This window comes from Panulirus ornatus, chromosome 66, assembly GCF_036320965.1.
Source record: "Panulirus ornatus isolate Po-2019 chromosome 66, ASM3632096v1, whole genome shotgun sequence".
NCBI lineage: Eukaryota > Metazoa > Arthropoda > Malacostraca > Decapoda > Palinuridae > Panulirus > Panulirus ornatus.
Genome location: NC_092289.1, coordinates 7,731,903 through 7,757,552, shown reverse-complemented (window position 1 = coordinate 7,757,552; position 25,650 = coordinate 7,731,903). Strand labels below are relative to the sequence as shown.

At 41.3% G+C, this 25,650-nt stretch overlaps 1 protein-coding gene across 22 annotated transcripts in view; it reads right to left on the bottom strand.

Annotated features, from left to right (window-relative positions):
• LOC139746769 (heterogeneous nuclear ribonucleoprotein R-like) overlaps positions 1–25,650 on the bottom strand; it is a 559,781-nt gene that overhangs the window by 430,277 nt on the left and 103,854 nt on the right. For all 22 annotated transcript variants that reach the window (XM_071658282.1, XM_071658287.1, XM_071658290.1 and 19 more), the window contains one exon: positions 5,190–5,346. In XM_071658282.1, coding sequence (XP_071514383.1) covers positions 5,190–5,346 — 157 coding nt within the window. The remainder of the gene's footprint in view (positions 1–5,189; positions 5,347–25,650) is intronic.

Sequence of the window (25,650 nt, the reverse complement as noted above, 5' to 3'; positions counted from 1 at the left end):
ATGGGAACTTCAGTGAAGGGGGCTCATGGGGAGGTGATAACAAGTAGTGGTGATGTGAGGAGGAGATGGAGTGAGTATTTTGAAGGTTTGGTGAATGTGTTTGATGATAGAGTGGCAGATAGAGGGTGTTTTGGTCGAGGTGGTGTGCGCAGTGAGAGAGTTGGTAAACAGAGAAGAGGTAGTAAAAGCTTTGTGGAAGATGAAAGCCAGCAAGGCAGCAGGTTTGGATGGTATTGCAGTGGAATTTATTAAAAAGGGGGTGACTGTATTGTTGACAAGTTGGTAAGGCTATTTAATGTATGTATGACTCATGGTGAGGTGCCTGAGGATTGGAGGAATGCTTGCATAGTGCCATTGTACAAAGGCAAAGGGGATAAGTGTGAGTGCTCAAATTAAAGAGGTATAAGTTTGTTGAGTATTCCTGGGAAATTATATGGGAGGGTACTGATTGAGAGGGTGAAGGCATATATAGAGCATCAGATTGGGGAAGAGTAGTGTGGTTTCAGAAGTGGTAGAGGATGTGTGGATCTGGTGTTTCTTCTGAAAAATGTATGTGAGAATACTTAGAAAAGCAAATGGATTTGTATGTAGCATTTATGGATCTGGAGAAGGCTTATGATAGAGATGCTCTGTAGAAGGTATTAAGAATATATGGTGTGGGAGGTAAGTTGTTAGAAGCAGTAAAAAGTTTTCATTGAGGATATGTGTATGTGTAGGAAGAGAGGAAAATTATTGGTTCTCGGTGAATGTTGGTTTGCGGCAGGGGTGTGTGATGTCTCCATGGTTGTTTAATTTGTTTATGGATGGGGTTGTTAGGGAGGTGAATGCAAGATTTGGAAAGTGGGGCAAGTATGCAGTCTGATGTGGATGAGAGTGTTTGGGAGGTGAATCAGTTGTTGTTCGCTGATGATACAGCGCTGGTGGCTGATTCGGGTGAGAAACTGCAGAAGCTGTTGACTGAGTTTGGTAAAGTGTGTGAAAGAAGAAAGCTGAGAGTAAATGTGAATAAGGGCAAGGTTATTAGGTACAGTAGGGTTGAGGGACAAGTCAATTGGGAGGTAAGTCTGGATGGAAAAAAAACTGGAGGAAGTGAAGTGTTTTAGATAACTGGGAGTGGATTTGGCAGCGGATGGAACCATGGAAGCAGAAGTGAATCAAAGGGTGGGGGAGGGGGCAAAAGTTCTGGGAGCGTTGAAAAATGTGTGGAAGTCGAGAACGTTGTCTTGGAAAGCAAAAATGGGTATGTTTGAAGGAATAGTGGTTCCAACAGTCTTATATGGTTGTGAGGTGTGGACTATAGATAAAGTTGCGCGGAGGAGGGTGGATCTGCTGGAAACAAGATGTCTGAGGACAATATGTGGTGTGAGGTGGTTTGATTGATTAAGTAATAATAGGGTAAGAGAGATGCGTGGTAATAAAAAGAATGTGGTTGAGAGAGCAGAAGAGGGTGTTTTGAAATGGTTTGGTCATATGGAGAGAATGAGTGAGGAAAGATTGACAAAAAGGATATATGTGTCAGAGGTGGAGGGAACGAGGAGAAGTGGGAGACCAAATTGGAGGTGGAAAGATGGAGTGGAAAAGGTTTTGAGTGATCGGGGCCTGAACATGCAGGAGGGTGAAAGGCTTGCAAGGAATAGAGTGAATTGGAACTATGTGGTATACCAGGGTTGACATGCTGTCAATGGATTGAAGCAGGGCATGTGAAGCATCTGGGGTAAACCATGGAAAGTTTTGTGGGGCCTTGATGTGGAAAGAGAGCTGTGGTTTCGGTGCATTATACATGACAGCTAGAGACTGAGTGTGAACAAATGGGGCCTTTGTTGTCTTTTCCTAGTGCTACCTCGCACACATGAGGAGGGAGGGGGGTTGATATTTCATGTGTGGCGAGGTGGCGATGGGAATGAATAAAGGCAGACAGTATGAATTATGTACATGTGTATATATGTATATGTCTGTGTGTGTATATATATTTACACGTTGAGATGTATAGGTATGTATATTTGCGTGTGGATGTGTAGGCATATACATGTGTATGTGGGTGGGTTGGGCCATTCTTTCGTCTGTTTCCTTGTGCTACCTCGCTAACGCGGGAGACAGCGACAAAGCAAAATAAATAATAACTAAATAATATATATATATATATATATATATATATATATATATATATATATATATACACATGCTTGCATGCCTTCATCCATTCCCAGCACCACTCTGCCTCACAGGAAACAACATCGCCATCCCCTGCATCAGCGAGGTAGTACCATGAAAACAGACAAAAAAGGCCACATTCATTCAGACTCAGTCTCTAACTATCATATGTAATGCATCAAAACCACACCTCCCTATCCACATCCAGGCCCCACAGACCTTTCTATGGTTTATCCCAGATGTTTCACATGCCCTGGTTCAGTCTACTGAGAGCACCTCAACCCCAGTATACCACATTATTCCAATTCACTCCATTCCTTGCATGACTTTTTTTTTGCACTTGTTCACTCTTTCCCACATTAGTGAGATAGCACCCATAACAGAAAAATAAAAGCTCCTTTTGCTCACATCCTTCTCTATTGTCATACAGTGTCGGCGGAAAGAAATGACACATCCCATTGAAACACAATGGAAAATATGTCTGAAAAAATACCGCCACAAACCACCTTATGTTAGCGGTGGCTCTCTCTGGTGACATCTGGCATGTTTTCACGCCTTGAGCACAGCCCAGGGCGACTGACTGCCCCAGTTGCCTGAAAACTCTACGGTGTGTGGACATACCATTTAAGCACTCCTGCCTGTGCTACCTCCCAGATACCGCCCAAGACCATTTCGTTTCCCCACAGTGCCTCACATCAGTAAATATGGGTCAAACCATGACGTCAGAGGAGGAGAGGTCCCATATCCTCACTTTGAGGGAGGAAAACGTCCCCATTAAAGATATTTGTCCCCAAGTTAGACATTCTCGGTCGACCGTCTTGAGGCCTCTCGCTGCCGGCAGGGTGCTTGCCCCCAACCAGGTTCCGGCCCCTAAACCACGCTCTGGGAGGCCGAGAAAAACCTCTCAGAAGACAAGACAATATCCTATGGCATGAAGTGTTGAAAAACCCGTTCATTACATCCTCAGAACTCAAGAAAGTGTACCCTGAGCTGCTAGGAAACAATGCTACCCGCACCATTCGCAAACGCTTGCAGCATCACCTCCACCTCCCATCATGACACGCAACAGTGAAGCCACTTGTAACAACTGGCATGAAGTGCCGCAGACTTCAGTTTGCATGAAAATACCAAGACTGGACCCAAGAGAAATGGATGCAGACCCGTTTCTCCGATGAATCGACCTTCAAGACAGTACGTGTTTGTGTTAAGCACTGCCGCCAAAGCCCAAACTACAACCGCTACCATCCTAGATACAACGCAAAAGTCGTGAAACACTCCTTAAGTGATGGTTTGGGGAACTTTCTGTGGCGCCAATGGAGCTGGGGATTTATTTTTTCTCCCTAAAAATGAGACAATGCATGCTGCAAATTATTTGGATGTGCTGAAGGATCACATGAACCATTTCTATGGCATTCATCGGCCTGAAGGCGTGTTTATGCATGATGGGGCCCCTTGTCATGGCTCAGACCTCGTCAAAAAGTGGCTGGAAGACACAAACATCGAAGTGCTTGAGTGGCCAGGAAATTCCCCAGATCTCAAACCGATTGAGAATGCCTGGGCACACATCCAGCATGATTTATCCCTTATCCAGACGACTTCCATCCCACGCCTTAAAGAGGCGATAACCAAGTTGTGGAAAAATATTGACAAAGAATACTTCAGATCCTTGGCCAGGAACATGCCAGACCATCTTGAAGAAGTTAAGAAGCTCAGAGGAGACATCACAAAGTATTAGGATGAATAAAAATACTATTTGATAAATTATTTTCCCTATTTCCCATATTTAGTGTTCATTTTCATTGTAGGTGTCATTTCTTTCTGCCGACACTGTATGTACAATGCATTGACACAACATACTCCTATCCACAACCAGGTCCCATATGTTTCATGACATACACTACATTTACTCTCCAAGCCTTAAACATCATCATATTGGCCATATACAAGCTAAACAACCACAGACTGCTTACTGGCACCATTTTCACACAAGAAAAAGAGTCCCTCGGGGCCCAATAGAAACACTTCATCCACTTAACCCTGCAAAAGTTAGTATAATGATACTGAAATCCACAAAATAATAAAGCCCTCATAGCAATCACTAGCAGCCTAATAACCATACACACTCAACTATCACAACAAAAGAAATATTTCTCCTATTCAATCTCACTTCAATACACTTTACACCTAGTTTTTGCAATGAAACTAAATCCCTTCTACTTACACCCCACCATAACCAACCAGCAAACCATCAACTAAACAAAAGCATATCCCGTCTTCAAATTTAGCTATCTATACTCAGACATCCGCCTTTCCCCACTCAACATGGCACCGACTAAACACATATACAGAGGAACGAGTTGACAAGCATTAAACAACTGACCTCCCAAACCAGTCCTAATTCTACCCAACTACATATACACCCCTCTAAAACTACACTCCCCAGGCATGTAAAGGTGACACTTTCTCATCTGCATTCATGACAAAACTCATCTCTTCAAATACAACTGATACCAATTCAAAGCATTGTAAGACTGGTCATGTCCAAGATTTAGTTTCCATCTTAAGACACTGAACATTTACTCCTTACCTCTTACACATCAACATACAGCACCACACTTCTTGACCCATGGTCCTGCCTGGTGGACATGGCCAGCTTACAGTGTGCTGCAGAATCTCCATAAAAGGAGTTCCTGGAGCAGGAATGTAGGTATTCAATTATAACTACCACAAACATTCAAACTTTACTCATCTAGGAAACCAATGGTACCACCTGAGCAAATACACGACCTCTTTCTATGTGTGAATATTCAAGTTTGTAGTTTCCTTTTTATTAATCAATTTCAAGAAATGGCTAAAACTTTTTTAAGGAAGTTAGTTTAAATATATGTATGTATATACATATATGTATATATATATATATCTTTCCAATCTGGAATTTTGAGTCCAAATCCCAGGATATTCCAGACATGAGTAAACAAATTGTTATGATGTTAAGCAGGAGTTATAAGAGTAAATATTGAGGCTGAATGGTAACTCACTTCATGTCTCAGTTTTCCCTGTTTGTAGATTTCATCTAGTTTTGCTGCAACTTTCTCATTTAGTCCATAATTAATCAATTTCTGGTAATCTTCTGTTCGCTCGCCATCTACCTGTGACCCCGGGTCACCACCGCCATTACCTTCTGCCATCACTCCCCTGTAAGAAATAGATACATATGTAGTAAACACATACAGCTTCATGATAACCTGTAAACCTCTTTCTAAAATTCTGCTCTAAAAATACAAATCTTAAAATCAGCAGTATCCTGCTATTCATTCTCAACTAACCATACCACCTATCCTGTTCCTGATACAAAACAAAAAGTGAGAGGGAAAAAAACAGGAAATTACCATCTTTGCATAAATCCATTTCATTGCATGAAGATACAGAAATCTGGTAAAGGATGAAACTTTCTTCTGCAAATGCTCCTCCAACTGCTAGTTCATTCTTTTAATTTTCTTGAACCTCTTTGTCATGACACTTATGTTCTGTACAATCTACCTTGTCTTCCTGCTTCTCTTAATTATTTCTATCTTAAGATACCATCCTTGTTTTTTCTTCAAAACATCATTTCTAAATTAAAAAAAAAAAAAAAATGGTGTGAATCAGGCTGCATTCACCTTTAGGGAAGCACTTCTTACATGTGCAAGAGAAGTGTATAGTATGAAGAAGGTGAGAAGTGGACAGGTGAGACAAGGTAATGAGTGGTAGGATGAAGAAGTTAAGTTGCTGGTGAAAGAGAAATGTGAGGTGTATGGGTGTTATTTAAAGAGAGGAAATGCATTTGTTCGGGAGTATGAAGGAGAATGTTGCAGGAGTTCAGGAAGGTAATAAAACTGAAAAAGAAGGCAACTAAGCTAGAGAGTGAGTGGGGATTAGCAAACTTTAGGAAGAATCAAGAAAATGTTCTGGAATGTTACATGAAAAACTTGAGAACAAAGAAGAACACTGGTGACGGGGGGAAAATGGGAAGTGGTAACATCCAGATAAGAGGCAGAAGAGATGGAGTAAGTATTCTGAAAAGTTGTTAAATGTGTTTGGTGATGGGGTGGAAGATGTAGGATATTTTGGACATGGACGAATGTAAAATGAGTCCTGGAAAGTGCTTAGGTGAAAAGAGGTAAGGAAAGCCTCTCAAATGATGAAATTATCAAAGCAGTTGGAGTGCATGTGACTGCTGAGAAATTCTTAAAAAAGATGATGAGTGTGTTTTCACTCATTAGTTAAGATTTTCAGTCTATGTATTGATCATGGTAAGGTACCTGAGGACTGTCATTCATATTTTGGACATGTATGCATGTGAAATGAGTCATGGAAAGTGGTTTGGTGAAGAGATGTAATGAAAGCCTTGTGTAAGAAGTGTGACAAAACAGCAAAAGTGGATGGGATTACACTTGAATTTCTGAAGACATGGGAGGCCATGTTGTTTACAGGTTACTCAGGATTTTCATTGTATGTTTTGCTCATGTTGAGGTGTCTAGAGTACTGGCAGAATGTCTGTATCATGCCATTGTATAATGGGAAAGGGTACGATAGTGAAGCTTCGCATTAAAGCTGTATAATTTTGTTAAGTGTACTAAGTTTTGTGGAAGACTAGGGACAGAGATGGTGACATGAAGAGTATCAGGTTAAGGAAGAAAACTTTGGCCTCTCAAGTGGGAAAAGATGTGAGGATCAGGTGCTTGCTTTGAAGAATGTGTTCAAAAAATATTCAAAGAAACAGATGGACTTATAAGTGGCATTCATGGCTCTGGAAAAAGTGTACGAAAAGAGAGCTAGACATGCCCTGTGAAAGGTGTTGCAAATATATTGTGTTGTAGGAAAGCTACAAGTAGTAAAAAGTGTGTGTGACTAGTTGGAGAATGTGAATGTTTCCAGATGAAGGTGGGTATATGATGGGAGAATTGTCACCTTGGTTATATGTTTACATATATATGTGTACATGAGTGGAAGGGCCATTCTTTGTTTCATTGACATGGGAAATAGTGATTACATATAATATTAATAAATATATGTAATCACCTATTTGTTCTGAACAGCAAGTTTTACACTTTGGGGGCCCTAACTACATTCTCTACTAAAATACAAATTCACAAATTTATGTATGCGGTTTACATTACCCAATTCCTCAGTAATTTCCTTTTTCCATTCAACCACCAATCTTATGCTACAGAAGTACTTTAAACTAATCTTTAAAGTTTCTTGCTTTGTTTGATGTTAAATTCCGTGGATGCTCTGTCCTTACATCTCACAAAAACTTTCCACTATCCATGTTATTGACCTATTTCTATATAAAAAATCTGTGAGCATGTCAACCCTAACTTTTCTCACTTCCAAGATGGGCAATCCAAATCCCACAGCCTTTTCCTGTAACTTATCTCTCTCAATTCTGGTACCACCTTTGTTGCCTGCCTACCTTCTCTAACTGCTCATTATGCTTCTTTTGGTGCAGTGACCATACCCAAGAAGCATACTCTAGTTTTGGCCTTACATAGAATATGAACAGTTTGCGAAAGATTTCCACATCCATAAACTTGAAAACTATTTTCATACTAGCCAGAAGACAATTTGTCTCCTCAACTATTCTCCTACTATGGAACTCAAGTGAAAGGCTGGGGACAATCTTGAATCCCAAGACTACCCAAGACAGAACCCTGTGGCACTCCACTGGTCACCTCGACTTATAAAGAGTAGGCTCCTCTGTCATGCATCATTTGTTCTCACCCACTGCCACAATCTATCCACTGAAGGAGTTTATCCCTCTAATTCCATCGGGTGCTCCAGCTTCTTAATCAACCTCCCATGCAGTACAGCATCAAATGCTTCCTGGCAGTCTAGTTACAAACAATCCATCCAGCCTTACATTTGTCTCAAACAGCTCACTCTCTTGAAAAAATCCACTTCTATTACTCGCTCTCGTAAAAACCCACGTTCTATTACACATCCTCCTTTCCCTAAAGCAGTGCTGTTTCTTAGGTAATTTGTGCAGTGTAGAAAGTTTCAACTCGCTTTCTAATAATCTATTCCAGAAGCTTATACAACAAACTCATCAATAAGACCAGTCTGCAGTTTAGCAACTGTTCCAAGTCTCCTTTCTTAAAGAGAGGTATAATGTTTTCCCTTTTCCATTACCATGGCACTTTGCCTCTCTCCAATGACATTTTAAACATTATTTCATATGGTTTTTCTAAAACATGTGCAAACATCTTCAGCTCATGCGGGGAATTTCATCAACACCAAGAGCCTTGTACAGGCTAAGTCCTTTTTGTGCTCTTTTATATTTTCATACTTGATTGTCTTTTCCCATGTTAGTAAGGAAGCACAAGGAACAGATGAAGAAAGGCTGCAACCACATGATCCATTCTCTAGCTCTCATGTGTAAAGCACTGAAACCAAAGCTCCCATTCCACAACCAGGCCTCACAGACCTGTCCATGGTTTACCCCTGATGTCTCACATGCCACAATTCAATCCAGTGACATCAAGTCATCACTGTTTACCACATCAATCCAATTCACTCTATCCTATGCAGACTTTCACCCTCATGCATGTTCAGGCCCCAGTCACTCAAATCTTTATCAATCCATTCTTCCATCTCCAATTTTGTCTCCCAATTCTCCTTGTCCCCTTCATTTCTGATTTTTTTTTTTTTTTTTTTTTTTTTGCTTTGTCGCTGTCTCCCGCGTTTGCGAGGTAGCGCAAGGAAACAGACGAAAGAAATGGCCCAACCCACCCCATACACATGTATATACATACGTCCACACACGCAAATATACATACCTACACAGCTTTCCATGGTTTACCCCAGACACTTCACATGCCCCGATTCAATCCACTGACAGCACGTCAACCCCGGTATACCACATCGCTCCAATTCACTCTATTCCTTGCCCTCCTTTCACCCTCCTGCATGTTCAGGCCCCGATCACACAAAATCTTTTCCACTCCATCTTTCCACCTCCAATTTGGTCTCCCTCCCTCCCTGCACCACATCCCCTTTAACTCTCTCAACCACACTCCTTTTAATACCTCTTTCCTTTCCACCAAATCACTCTCCATATCTCTTTCACTTTGAATATCAACACTCCCATAAAAACTACATCTGCCACCCTATCATCAAACACATTCAAAAGTCTTCAAGTTACTCACTCCATCTCCTCATTTCATCACTAATTGTTACCACTTCCCCTTCTGCCCTCTCCACTAATGTTCCTAATTGCACATGCTTTTTTGCATATTATCAATCTTCTTCCAAAAATCTTATTCTCCCAAAAGTTTACTAATACTTGCTCAACCTAACTCTCACTGGCCTCTTGTTCAATCCTTGCTCTTTTTTGACCTGCTGCCACTTATAAAAATCCCTTAAATCATTTGAACTCCTTCCCAGTAAATATCTCCCAAATGCCTCTTTTCTCTTTTACTGGCTACTTTACTTCATCCCAACATGTGCATGTGTGTATGCAAGGAGCATGCACTTTCATCAAACACATAATGCCCTCTGACAGCAGGATTCAAATTTCAACCGTTTGTGTGGGAGCCAGGAATGCTAACAACTAGGCTCCACATGCAAACTGATCGTGTTCCAAACTTCCACACAAATGGTAGTGATTCCAATCCTGACGTCCAGGGGTATTATGGATATGTTGGTAATGGGATGTTTCAGGATAATATGTAATGTAAGGTGGTTGAACAAATAAGTAAGGAAAGGGTAAGAGAGATATGTGGAAATAAAGAGTGCAGTTGAGAGAGCAGAAGAGGGTGTGTTGAAATGGTTTGAACATATGGAGAGAACGAGTGAGAAAATATTGACAAAGACGATACATGTGTCAAAGGTGGAGGGAATGAAGAGAAACAAGAGGGAGTGAAAAAGATTTTGAGTAATCAAGGAATAAACATAAACGAGGTTGAGAGGTGTGCAAGGAATAGAGTGAATTGGAACGATGTGGTATACCAAGGCCGATGTGCTGTCAATGGAATGAACAAGGCATGTGAAATGTCTGGGGTAAACCATGGAAATGTTTGTGGGGTCTGAATGTTGATAAGGGGCTGTGGTTTCACTGCACTACACATGACAGCTAGAGACTGAGTGTGAATAAATGTGGGCTTTTTGTCTGTTTTCCTAGTGCTGCCATGCTAAAGCAGGAGGTAGGAATGCTGTTTCCTTTGGGGCAGGGTGGAAATGGGAATGGATAAAGGCAAGCAAGTATGAACATATGCAAGTGTATATATGTCTGTGTATTTGTATATTTAAGTTGATATGTATATGTACTTGTATGGGCGTTTATGTATACATGTGTATAAGAGTGTCATTAAAGTTTAAAAAAAAAGATGTTATGGAAGGAGGTAAATAAAGTGCGTAAGACAAGGGAGCAAATGGGAACTTCAGTGAAGGGCGCAAATGGGGAGGTGATAACAAGTAGTGGTGATGTGAGAAGGAGATGGAGTGAGTATTTTGAAGGTTTGTTGAATGTGTTTGATGATAGAGTGGCAGATATAGGGTGTTTTGGTCGAGGTGGTGTGCAAAGTGAGAGGGTTAGGGAAAATGATTTGGTAAACAGAGAAGAGGTAGTAAAAGCTTTGCGGAAGATGAAAGCCGGCAAGGTAGCAGGTTTGGATGGTATTGCAGTGGAATTTATTAAAAAAGGGGGTGACTGTATTGCTGACTGGTTGGTAAGGTTATTTAATGTATGTATGACTCACGGTGAGGTGCCTGAGGATTGGTGGAATGCGTGCATAGTGCCATTGTACAAAGGCAAAGGGGATAAGAGTGAGTGCTCAAATTACAGAGGTATAAGTTTGTTGAGTATTCCTGGCAAATTATATGGGAGGGTATTGATTGAGAGGGTGAAGGCATGTACAGAGCATCAGATTGGGGAAGAGCAGTGTGGTTTCAGAAGTGGTAGAGGATGTGTGGATCAGGTGTTTGCTTTGAAGAATGTATGTGAGAAATACTTAGAAAAGCAAATGGATTTGTATGTAGCATTTATGGATCTGGAGAAGGCATATGATAGAGTTGAAAGAGATGCTCTGTGGAAGGTATTAAGAATATATGGTGTGGGAGGCAAGTTGTTAGAAGCAGTGAAAAGTTTTTATCGAGGATGTAAGGCATGTGTACAAGTAGGAAGAGAGGAAAGTGATTGGTTCTCAGTGAATGTAGGTTTGCGGCAGGGGTGTGTGATGTTTCCATGATTGTTTAATTTGTTTATGGATGGGGTTGTTAGGGAGGTGAATGCAAGAGTTTTGGAAAGAGGGGCAAGTATGAAGTCTGTTGGGGATGAGAGAGCTTGGGAAGCGAGTCAGTTGTTGTTTGCTGATGATACAGCGCTGGTGGCTGATTCATGTGAGAAACTGCAGAAGCTGGTGACTGAGTTTGGTAAAGTGTGTGAAAGAAGAAAGTTAAGAGTAAATGTGAATAAGAGCAAGGTTATTAGGTACAGTAGGGTTGAGGGTCAATTCAATTGGGAGGTGAGTTTGAATGGAGAAAAACTGGAGGAAGTGAAGTGTTTTAGATATCTGGGAGTGGATCTGGCAGCGGATGGAACCATGGAAGCGGAAGTGGATCATAGGGTGGGGGAGGGGGCGAAAATTCTGGGAGCCTTGAAGAATGTGTGGAAGTCGAGAACATTATCTCGGAAAGCAAAAATGGGTATGTTTGAAGGAATAGTGGTTCCAACAATGTTGTATGGTTGCGAGGCGTGGACTATGGATAGAGTTGTGCGCAGGAGGATGGATGTGCTGGAAATGAGATGTTTGAGGACAATGTGTGGTGTGAGGTGGTTTGATCGAGTAAGTAACGTAAGGGTAAGAGAGATGTGTGGAAATAAAAAGAGCGTGGTTGAGAGAGCAGAAGAGGGTGTTTTGAAATGGTTTGGTCACATGGAGAGAATGAGTGAGGAAAGAATGACCAAGAGGATATATGTGTCGGAGGTGGAGGGAACGAGGAGAAGAGGGAGACCAAATTAGAGGTGGAAAGATGGAGTGTAAAAGATTTTGTGTGATCGGGGCCTGAACATGCAGGAGGGTGAAAGGAGGGCATACATACATTAAATAACCTTACCAACCAGTCAACAATATATATATATATGGAGAAGGCATATGATAGAGTTGATAGAGATGCTCTGTGGAAGGTATTAAGAATATATGGTGTGGGAGGCAAGTTGTTAGAAGCAGTGAAAAGTTTTTATCGAGGATGTAAGGTATGTGTACGTGTAGGAAGAGAGGAAAGTGATTGGTTCTCAGTGAATGTAGGTTTGCGGCAGGGGTGTGTGATGTCTCCATGGTTGTTTAATTTGTTTATGGATGGGGTTGTTAGGGAGGTGAATGCAAGAGTTTTGGAAAGAGGGGCACGTATGCAGTCTGTTCTGGATGAGAGAGCTTGGGAAGTGAGTCAGTTGTTGTTCGCTGATGATACAGCACTGGTGGCTGATTCATGTGAGAAACTGCAGAAGCTGGTGACTGAGTTTCGTAAAGTTTTTGAAAGAAGAAAGTTAAGAGTAAATGTGAATAAGAGCAAGGTTATTAGGTACAGTAGGGTTGAGGGTCAAGTCAATTGGGAGGTAAGTTTGAACGGAGAAAAACTGGAGGAAGTAAAGTGTTTTAGATATCTGGGAGTGGATCTGGCAGCGGATGGAACCATGGAAGCAGAAGTGAATCAGGGTGGGGGAGGGGGCGAAAATTCTGGGAGCCTTGAAGAATGTTTGGAAGTCGAGAACATTATCTCGGAAATTAAAAATGGGTATGTTTGAAGGAATGGTGGTTCCAACAATGTCTGCCTTTATTCATTCCCATTGCTGCCCCACACACATGAAATAACAACCCCCTCCCCCTCATGTGCGCGAGGTAGTGCTAGGAAAAGACAACAAAGGCCACATTCGTTCATACTCAGTCTCTAGCTGTCATGTAATAATGCACCGAAACCACAGCTCCCTTTCCATATCCAGGCCCCACAGAACGTTCCATGGTTCACCCCAGAGGCTCCACATGCCCTGGTTCAATCCATTGACAGCACGTCGACCCTAGTATACCACATCGTTCCAATTCACTCTATTCCCTCCACGCCTTTCACCTTCCTGCATGTTCAGGCCCTGATCACTTCAGCCCCCCGATCACTCAAAATCTTTTTCACTCCAACTTTCCACCTCCAATTTGGTCTTCCACTTCTCCTCGTTCCTTCCACCTCCGACACATATATCCTCTTTGTCAATCTTTCCTCACTCATTCTCTCCATGTGACCAAACCATTTCAAAACACCCTCTTCTGCTCTCTCAACCACACTCTTTTTATTACCACACATCTCTCTTACCCTATTATTACTTACTCTATCAAACCACCTCACACCACATACTGTCCTCAAACATCTCATTTCCAGCACATCCACCCTCCTCCACACAACTCTATCCATAGCCCACACCTCACAACCATATAACATTGTTGGAACCACTGTTCCTTCAAACATACCCATTTTTGCTTTCCGAGATAATGTTCTCGACTTCCAAACATTCTTCAATGCTCCCAGAACTTTCGCCCCTTCCCCCACCCTATGATTCACTTCTGCTTCCATGGTTTCCATCCGCTGCCAAATCCTCTACCAGATATCTAAAACACTTCACTTCCACCAATTTTTCTCCATTCAAACTTACCTCCCAATTGACTTGTCCCTCAACCCTACTGCACCTAATAACCTTGCTCTTATTCACATTTACTCTCAGCTTTCTTCTTTCACACACTTTACCAAACTCAGTCACCAGCTGCAGCAGTATCTCACATGAATCAGCCACCAGCGCTGTATCATCAGCAAACAACAACGGACTCACTTCCCAAGCTCTCTCATCCACAACTGACTGCATACTTGCCCCTCTTTTCAAAACTCTTGCATTCAAGGAAATAATGCAAATGACTGGAAGATGTATAAAAGAAACAGGCAGGAGGTCAAGAGAAAGGTGCAAGTGGTTAAAAAGAAGGCAAATGAGAGTTAGGGTGAGAGAGTATCATTAAATTTTATGGAGAATAAAAAGATGTTTTGGAAGGAGGTAAATAAAAAGCGTAAGACAAGGAAACAAATGGGAACTTCAGTGAAGGGGGCTAATGGGGAGGTGATAACAAGTAGTGGTGATGTGCGAAGTAGATGGAGTGAGTATTCTGAACGTTTGTTGAATGTGTTTGACGATAAAGTGGCAGATATACAGTGTTTTGACCGAGGTGGTGTGCAAAGTGAGAGGGTTAGGGAAAATAATTTGGTAAACTGACAAGAGGTAGTAAAACCTTTGCGGAAGATGAAAGCCAGCAAGGCAGCGGATTTGGATGGTATTGCAGTGGAATTTATTAAAAAAGGGGGTGACTGTATTGTTGTCTGGGTGGTAAAGTTATTTAATGTATGTATGACTCATGGTGAGGTACCTGAGGATTGGCAGAATGCTTGCACAGTGCCATTGTACAAAGGCAAAGGGGATACAAGTGAGTGCTCAAATTACAGAGGTATAAGTTTGTTGAGTATTACTGGGAAATTATATGGGAGGGTATTGATTGAGAGGGTGAAGGCATGTACAGAGCATCAGACTGGGGAAGAGCAGTGTGGTTTCGAAAGTGGTAGAGGATGTGTGGATCAGGTGTTTGCTTGGAAGAATGTACGTGTGAAATACTTAGAAAAGCAAATGGATTTGTATGTAGCATTTATGGATCTGGAGAAGGGATATGATAGAGTTGACAGAGATGCTCTGTGGAAGGTATTGATAATATATGGTGAGGGAGGTAAGTTGTTAGAAGCAGTGAAAAGTTTTTATCGAGGATGTAAGGCATGTGTACCAGTAGGAAGAGAGGAAGTGATTGGTTCTCAGTGAGTTGGCTTGCGGCAGGGGTGCGTGATGTCTCCATGGTTGTTTAATTTGTTTATGGATGGGATTGTTAGGGAGGTGAATGCAAGAGTTTTGGGGAGAGGGCCAAGTATGTAGTCTGTTGTGGATGCGAGAGCTTGGGAAGTGAGTCAGTTGTTGTTCGCTGATGATAAAGCGCTGGTGGCTGATTCGGGTGAGAAACTGCAGAAACTGGTGACTGAGTTTGGTAAAGTGTGTGAAAGAAGAAAGCTGAGAGTAAACGTGAATAAGAGCAAGGTTATTAGGTACAGTAGGGTTGGGGGACAAGTCAACTGGGAGGTACGACTGAATGGAGAAAAACTGGAGGAAGTGAAGTGTTTTAGATATCTGGGAGTGGATTTGGCAGCGGATGGAACCACAGAAGCAGAAATGAGTCCTAGGGTGGGGGAGGGGGCAAAAGTTCTGGGAGCACTGGAAAATGTGTGGAAGGCGAGAACATTATCTCGGAAAGCAAAAATGGGTATGATTGAAGGAATAGTGGGTCCAACAATGTTATATGGTTGTGAGGCGTGGGCTATTGATAGAGTTCTGTGGAGGAGGGTGGATGTGTTGGAAATGAGATGTTTGAGGACAATGTGTGGTGAGAGGTGGTTTGAATGAGTGAGTAATGAAAGGGTAAGAGGGATGGGTGGTAATAAAAAAGAGTGTGGTTGAGAGAGCAGAAGAGGGTGTTTTGAAATGGTTTGATCACATGGAGAGAATGTGTGAGGAAAGACTGACAAAAAGGATGACAAAGAGGATATATGTCAGAGGTGGAGGGAACGAGGAGAAGTGGGAGACCAAACTGGAGGCGAAAAGATGGAGTGAAAAAGATTTTGAGTGATCGGGGCCTGAACATGTAGGAGGGTGAAAGGCGTGCAAGGAATAGAGTGAACTGGAACGATGTGGTATACCGGGGTCAACGTGCTGTCAATAGATTGTGTGAAGTGTCTGGGGTAAACCATGGAAAGTTCTGTGGGGCCTAAATGTGGAAAGGGAGCTGTGGTTTCGATGCATTATACATGACAGCTAGAGACTGAATGTGAACAAATGTGGCCTTTGTTGTCTTTTCCTCGCTGTATCTCCCACACGCAGGGGGTGGGTGATGCCATTTCATGTGGCGGGGTGGCGACAGAAATGGATGAAGACAGCAAGTATGAGTATGTACATGTACATGTGAGGATATTCCCTCAAAGGCCCAGTCCTCTGTTCTTAACGCTACCTCGCAAATGCGGGAAATGGCAAATAGTATGAAAGAAAAGTATATTTATGTTTATCATACTTTGTCGCTGTCTCCCAGGTTGGCAAGGTAGCTCAAGGAAACAGACAAAAGAATGGCCTAACTCACCCACATACACATGTATATACATACACACCCACATACACATTTCAACGCATACATACATATACATACACAGACATATACATATATACACATGTACATATTCATACTTGCTACCCTCATCCATTCCCATCGCCACCCCGCCACACATGAAATGGCAACCCCACTTCACTCATTCTCTCCATGTGACCAAACCATTTCAATACCCCCTCTCCTGCTCTCTCAACCACATACTTTTTATTACCACACCTTTCTCTTACCCTTTCATTACTTACTTGATCAAAACACCTCACACCACATATTGTCCTAAAACATCTCATTTCCAATACATCCATCCTCCTCCGCACAACCCTATCTATAGATAGCCTATGCCTCACAACCATATAACATTGTTGGAACCACTATTCTTTCAAACATATCCATTTTTGTTCTCTGAGTTAACGTTCTCGCCTTCCACACATCCTTCAATGCTCCCAGAACCTTCGCCCCCTCCCCCTCCCTGTAACTCGGTTATGCTTCCATGATTCCATCCGCAGCCAATTCCACTCCCAGATATCTAAAACACTTCACTTCCTCCAGTTTTTCTCCATACACGCACATATACATACATATCAACATACACACAAATATATATACATAAACAGCCATATAAGCATATACATATTCATACTTGCTTGCCTTCATCCATTCCTGGCACTACCCACACTTCAGTAGTTCATATAATTTCATTCAATATGTAATTTGTCTATAGATATCTGCAGTGCTCTTAAAAACATAAGATATAACTACATTTTTACAGAAGAATCACATACTGAGAAATAATGAATACAGTTCTCTGAGTTGGTAGGCTTCCTGCCAATCTTAAAGGACAAATGATCAGATTCTCGACTTACCAACACATCAAAAAACGGCACTTTGCCTTCTTTTTCTCATTCAATCTTGAATTTGGTGGTTGAGTAGCAATGAATATAAGAACAAACATTGGTGGGTTTTCTGTGTACTCCAAACTTAATCATGATTCTAGCCCTATGGCTCATGCATTCTAAAATGGTAAGAGACCATTATTTTCCACTTCCACAATAAATCTGATAGAAGGTACTAAATTGTTAAGTAAAGGGATAAATATTTGTAAACTTTTGTTTGTTGGTCAAACACATAGAACATCACCTACATACATACAACATATTGCCTTAAAGGGTAAGATATCTTTCTTTTAAAGAATTCCATGTAAAGATTACTTAATACTGGTGAAAGAGGGTTACCCACTGCCATACCAAATTTCTGAGCATAATATTTTCATCAAATTGAAATATTTTATACACAATTCCATTAATTCAATTAACACAAAATCTAAAACAGTTAAATCAAGATTATCCAAGACATCAACCAAATATTCTAGATCATCTATGGGACTTTTGTAAACACGGATGAAACATCAAAAGTTACCAACTGAAATTAGAATCAGCATAGATATCATTAAGCTTGTTAATCAAATCTACATTGTCCTTATTAGAATTTGCTATCTTATCAACTTCTGAATGATCACACTAGTTTGCAATGATAAATAAGTTTTTTTTACTATTTTGCTTTGTCGCTGTCTCCCACATTAGCGAGGTAGCGCAAGGAAACACACAAAAGAATGGCCCAACCCATCCACCTACACATGTATATACATACACGTCCACATACGCAAATATACATACCTATACATCTCAACGTATACATATATATACACATGCACATAATTCATAGTCTGCCTTTATTCATTCCCATCGCCAACCCGCCACACATGAAATTACAACACCCTCCCCCCAGATGTGTGTGAGGTAGTACTAGGAAAAGACAACAAAGGCCCCATTCGTTCACACTCAGTCTCCAGCTGTCACGTATAATGCACTGAAACCACAGCTCCCTTTCCACATCCAGGCCCCACACAACTTTCCATGGTTTACCCCAGACACTTCACATGCCCTGGGTCAATCCACTGACAGCACGTTGACCCCGGTATACCACATTGTTCCAATTCACTCTATTCCTTGCACGCCTTTCACCCTCCTGCATGTTCAGGCCCCGATCACTCAAAATCTTTTTCACTCCATCTTTCCACCTCCAATTTTGTCTCCCACTTCTCCTCGTTCTCTCCACCTCTGACACATATATCCTCTTGGTCAATCTTTCCTCACTCATTCTCTCCATGTGACCAAACCATTTCAAAACACCCTCTTCTCCTCTCTCAACCACGCTCTTTTTATTAACACATATCTCTCTCACCCTATTATTAGTTACTCGATCAAACCACTTCACACCATATATTGCCCTCAAACATCTCATTTCCAGCACATCTACCTTCCTCCGCACAACTCTATCTATAGCCTACGCCTCGCAACCATATAACATTCTTGGAACCACCATTCCTTCAAACATACCCATTTTTGCTTTCCGAGATAATGTTCTCGACTTCCACACATTCTTCAACGTTCCCAGAACTTTCGCCCCTCCCCCACCCTATGCTTCACTTCCACTTCCATGCTTCCATCCGATGCCAAATCCACTTCCAGATATCTAAAACAATTTACTTCCTCCAGTTTTCTCCATTCAAACTTACCTCCCAATTGACTTGACCCTCAACCCTACGGTACCTAATAACCTTGCTCTTATTCACATTTACTCTTAACTTTCTTCTTTCACACACTTTACCAAACTCAGTCACCAGCTTCTGCAGTTTCTCACAAGAATCAGCCACCAGCACTGTATCATCAGCGAACAACAACTGACTCACTTCCCAAGCTCTCTCATCCACAACAGACTGCATACTTGCTCCTCTTTCCAAAACTCTTGCATTCATCTCCCTAACAACCCCATCCATAAACAAATTAAACAACCATGGAGACATCACACACCACTGCCGCAAACCTACATTCAATGAGAACCAATCACTTTCCTCTCTTCCTACACGTACACATGACTTACATCCTCGATAAAAACTTTTCACTGCTTTTAACAATTTGCCTCCCACACCATATATTCTTAATACCTTCCACAGAGCATCTCTATCAACTCTATCATATGCCTTCTCTAGATCCATAAATGCTACATACAAATCCATTTGCTTTTCTAAGTATTTCACACATACATTCTTCAAAGCAAACACCTGATCCACACATCCTCTACCAATTCTGAAACCACACTGCTCTTCCCCAATCTGATGCTCTGTACATGCCTTCACCCTCTCAATCAATACCCTCCCATATAATTTAACAGGAATACTCAACAAACTTATACCTCTGTAATTTGAGCACTCACTTTTATCCCCTTTGCCTTTGTACAATGGCACTATGCAAGCATTCCTCCAATCCTCAGGCACCTCACCATGAGTCATACATACATTAAATAACCTTACCAACCAGTCAACAATACAGTCACCCCCTTTTTAATAAATCCCACTGCAATACCATCCAAACCTGCTGCCTTGCCGGCTTTCATCTTCCACAAAGCTTTCACTACCTCTTCTCTGTTTACCAAATCATTCTCCCTAACCCTCTCACTTTGTACACCATCTCGACCAAAACACCCTATATCTGCCACTCTATCATCAAACACATTCAACAAACCTTCAAAATACTCACTCCATCTCCTCCTCATATCACCACTACTTGTTATCACCTCCCCATTAGCCCCTTCACTAAAGTTCCCATATGTTTCCTTGTCTTATGCACTTTATTTACCTCCTTCCAAAACATCTTTTTATTCTCCCTAAAATTTAATGATACTCTCTCACCCCAACTCTCATTTGCCCTCTTTTTCACCTCTTGCACCTTTCTCTTGACCTCTTGCCTCTTTTTTTTACACATCTCCAAGTCATTTGCATTATTTCCCTGCAAAAATCGTCCAAATGCCTCTCTCTTCTCTTTCACTAATAATCTTACTTCTTCATCCCACCACTCACTACCCTTTCTAATCTGCCCACCTCCCACGCTTCTCATGCCACAAGCATCTTTTGCGCACTCCATCACTGCTTCCCTAAATACATCCCATTTCTCCCCCACTCCCCTTACATCCTTTGTTCTCACCTTTTTCCATTCTGTACTCAGTCTCACCTGGTATTTCCTCACAAAAGTCTCATTCCCAAGCTCACTTACTCTCACCACTCTCTTCACCCCAACTTTCTCTCCTTTTCTGAAAACCTCTACAAATCTTCACCTTCGCCTCCACAAGATAATGATCAGACATCTCTCCAGTTGTACCTCTCAGCACATTAACATCCAAAAGTCTCTCTTTCACGCACCTATCAATAACACGTAATCCAATAATGCTCTCTGGCCATCTCTACAGTAAAGTTCAGATAATCTTACTTAACATGTATTTTTTCAATACATGATGCACTACATGTTTTACGGAGACATTCCACCTCATTAGGTGCAAATAATTCATAAAGTCTTTAAATCCTATAACCAACAGACAGACTCTGTACTGCCACCGCCATGCCCAGGTAAACAAAAGTCCTGACCATCAAAGGGAAATTGGGGGTTGCCTTGTGGTTAAGGGGTTTGTTTTCAGGAAGCTGGCCCAGGCAAGGAGATGTGTTCAATTACTTTTCTTATGTTATCGTTAACTGATAATTTTTTCAAAATGATTTGGATGATAACAGGATATACTTTAAAGTTATCCATAAACAAATAATCATCTAAAACACTTTTGTAGACAAATTATACACAATATGTATGTTAAATGCTCTTAACTCACAAAAACCATGTCTAGTCTTCTGGTAAGCCTACCCTAACAAGAGCCTGAAATGCTGTAACAGCCCCCCCCCCCCCTTTTTTTTAACATGTTACTGACTTTGTCTTAATACACCTGCTTGAATTGTTTTCTTGATTTTTTTTCATTCTACTGTAAGATAAAATCCCTAACAGTAAACCCTAAGTGCTCTGGAAATACTATTTGGCTGTCCTTAGAAAAGAAAATATCCTGATCCTTTCAAAAAAACAGATTACTTGATGTTAAAATCAACATTTCCTAAAGCACTGTTCTCATCAGCACTGGAAGTGCTTGTATGATGGATACAACATGTTACTATTTCCCAGTATGGCACTCCATCCCACACAGCCTGGACTTATTTTCCAAACACCACTGCACACATCTCACTTACAGTACCAAAAGCTAGTTGAAATGTGAACAAACTTGTCAACAAAGTACATGACTTTTCACTTCATATATGACAGATTCCAGTTATCAAGCTATGGTTTTTGAGGGACCTGCATAGGACATTTACTAATTCCAACATTCCCCTTTGGAAATTGGAAAATAAGTCTAAAAATGTACCAAGTGGCTCAATGGAAAAAAATTGTAGGTGCTTGTTATGATGCTATTAAAGAAAATAAAGGAAAAAGTCAAAAACAATTACTTGGATTTCCACACACAAAACAGATGCTGCAGGAAGGTATGTTGCCAATGTGATTATTGGAACCAAAGAGGCAAATCAGTCCTCTAAAGCAACTGCAAAAGCCAATAGCACAAACATCATTCAGAATTTTGTAAGTGCACCTACTCTACTTTGGGCACATGGAATCAAACATGAAAATGTTCTCTTGTTCCTGACAGTTGCTGCTACTTAAAATTTAGTTCCTGACAGTTGCTGCTCCCCAAACAGAAAAAGCTGCAAGAACCCTACAAATTCTCTTCCAAATAATGATTCACTTAACTAACTTCACAAATCACAGAGATGCAGTGACTTAGTAGTTTGTCTCATGATGCTGATGTACCGACTTAAAATGCACAGAAAACTTAAAGATCTTAAAGCTTCATCATGCACTCAAAGTGTTGAAAGAAGTTGCTTTGGACCTAGGCTACATACAAAGCCAACCCTAACAATGTGGGGGTGAGGTGTGTAAGTGTGTTGTCACAGCTCACGCAGCACTTTATCATGCAAGACATTTTTAGTTACAGAAATAATAAATAGATTTGAAGATGATGCTTCAATATGAAACATGAATTTTTTTTCCCAAGAACACAATCCACAATAATCTGGCATTCAGTGCAACCAGTTGTTATTACTTCACATGAAAATAAAATTCAGGCTTTACACATTCTTTACAAGCGGCAAATTAATGATACTCTGGAGGAAATCACTAGTGCTACAGGCGCAAAAGGCTATGTAGTATGCAAAAAGTATGAAAACATCGTCTCTGCCAACCAAGACGTAAGCAAGTTATAAAAAACAATGCAAAGGTTCCTGAGGGAAATACAGCTCAACCCTGCCATAGATGAATATGCCAAACATACTCCAGTCACCTCTACAAAAGTAAAGTGATCCTTTTCTTTTCTGAAGTATCTACTATCCTGAGGCATAGTTTCCATCTTGATAATTTAAAAGTAAAAAAAAAAAAAGTCAGTTTGCAAACAATAACTGATTACCCCTTTTTTTCACTCCGGGAGGAGATAAAGAATAAGAGAACACAAAATTATATATATATATATATATATATATATATATATATATTTATATATTTTTATTTTATTTTTCTATTATACTTTGTCGCTGTCTCCCGCGTTTGCGAGGTAGCGCAAGGAAACAGACGAAAGAAATGGCCCAACCCCCCCCCATACACATGTATATACATACGTCCACACACGCAAATATACATACCTACACAGCTTTCCATGGTTTACCCCAGACGCTTCACATGCCTTGCTTCAATCCACTGACAGCAAGTCAACCCCGGTATACCACATCGCTCCAATTCACTCTATTCCTTGCCCTCCTTTCACCCTCCTGCATGTTCAGGCCCCGATCACACAAAATCTTTTCCACTCCATCTTTCCACCTCCAATTTGGTCTCCCTCTTCTCCTTGTTCCCTCCACCTCCGACATATATATCCTCTTGGTCAATCTTTCCTCACTCATCCTCTCCATGTGCCCAAACCACTTCAAGACACCCTCTTCTGCTCTCTCAACCACGCTCTTTTTATTTCCACACATCTCTCTTACCCTTACGTTACTCACTCGATCAAACCACCTCACACCACACATTGTCCTCAAACATCTCATTTCCAGCACATCCATCCTCCTGCGCACAACTCTATCCATAGCCCACGCCTCGCAACCATACAACATTGTTGGAACCACTATTCCTTCAAACATACCCATTTTTGCTTTCCAAGATAATGTTCTCGACTTCCACACATTCTTCAAGGCCCCCAGGATTTTCGCCCCCTCCCCCACCCTATGATCCACTTCCGCTTACATGGTTCCATCCGCTGCCAGATCCACTCCCAGATATCTAAAACACTTTACTTCCTCTACTTTTTCTCCATTCAAACTTACCTCCCAATTGATTTGACCCTCAACCCTACTGCACCTAATAACCTTGCTCTTATTCACATTTACTCTTAACTTTCTTCTTTCACACACTTTACCAAACTCAGTCACCAGCGCTGTATCATCAGCGAACAACAACTGACTCACTTCCCAAGCTCTCTCATCTCCAACAGACTTCATACTTGCCCCTCTTTCCAAAACTCTTGCATTCACCTCCCTAACAACTCCATCCATAAACAAATTAAACAACCATGGAGACATCACACACCACTGCCGCAAAACTACATTCAATGAGAACCAATCACTTTCCTCTCTTCCTAAACGTACACATGCCTTAAATCCTCAATAACAACTTTTCACTGCTTCTAACAACTTGCCTTCCACACCATATATTCTTAATACCTTCCACAGAGCATCTCTATCAACTCTATCATATGCCTTCTCCAGATCCATAAATGCTACATACAAATCCAATTCCTTTTCTAAGTATTTCTCACATACATTCTTCAAAGCAAACACCTGATCCACACATCCTAAACCACTTCTGAAACCACACTGCTCTTCTCCAATCTGATGCTCTGTACATGCCTTCACCCTCTCAATCATTACCCTCCCATCTAATTTACCAGGAATACTCAACAAACTTATAACTCTGTAATTTGAGCATTCACTTTTATCCCCTTTGCCTTTGTACAATGGCACTATGCACGCATTCCGCCAATCCTCAGGCACCTCACCATGAGTCATACATATATTAAATAACCTTACCAACCAGTCAATAATACAGTCACCCCCTTTTTTAATAAATTCCACTGCAATACCATCCAAACCTGCTGCCTTGCCGGCTTTCATCTTCCAAAAAGCTTTTACTACCTCTTCTCTGTTTACCAAATCATTTTCCCTAACCCTATATTTTTTTTTTTTTTGCTATGTCGCTGTCTCCCGCGTTTGCGAGGTAGCGCAAGGAAACAGACGAAAGAAATGGCAGAGCCCACCCCCATACACATGTATATACATACGTCCACACACGCAAATATACATACCTACACAACTTTCCATGGTTTACCCCAGACGCTTCACATGCCTTGATTCAATCCACTGACAGCACGTCAACCTCGGTATACCACATCGCTCCAATTCACTCTATTCACTGCCCTCCTTTCACCCTCCTGCATGTTCAGGCCCCGATCACACAAAATCTTTTTCACTCCATCCTTCCACCTCCAATTTGGTCTCCCTCTTCTCCTCGTTCCCTCCACCTCCGACACATATATCCTCTTGGTCAATCTTTCCTCACTCATTCTCTCCATATATATATAGGTAGTAAAAGCTTTGCGGAAGATGAAAGCCGGCAAGGCAGCAGGTTTGGATGGTATTGCAGTGGAATTTATTAAAAAAGGGGGTGACTGTATTGTTGACTGGTTGGTAAGGTTATTTAATGTATGTATGAATCATGGTGAGGTGCCTGAGGATTGGCGGAATGCGGGCATAGTGCCATTGTACAAAGGCAAAGGGGATAAGAGTGAGTGCTCAAATTACAGAGGTATAAGTTTGTTGAGTATTACTAGTAAATTATATGGGAGGGTATTGATTGAGAGGGTGAAGGCATGTACAGAGCATCAGATTGGGGAAGAGCAGTGTGGTTTCAGAAGTGGTAGAGGATGTGTGGATCAGGTGTTTGCTTTGAAGAATGTATGTGAGAAATACTTAGAAAAGCAAATGGATTTGTATGTAGCATTTATGGATCTGGAGAAGGCATATGATAGAGTTGATAGAGATGCTCTGTGGAAGGTATTAAGAATTTATGGTGTGGGAGGCAAATTGTTAGAAGCAGTGAAAAGTTTTTATCGAGGATGTAAGGCATGTGTACGTGTACGAAGAGAGGAAAGTGATTGGTTCTCAGTGAATGTAGGTTTGCGGCAGGGGTGTGATGATGTCTCCATGGTTGTTTAA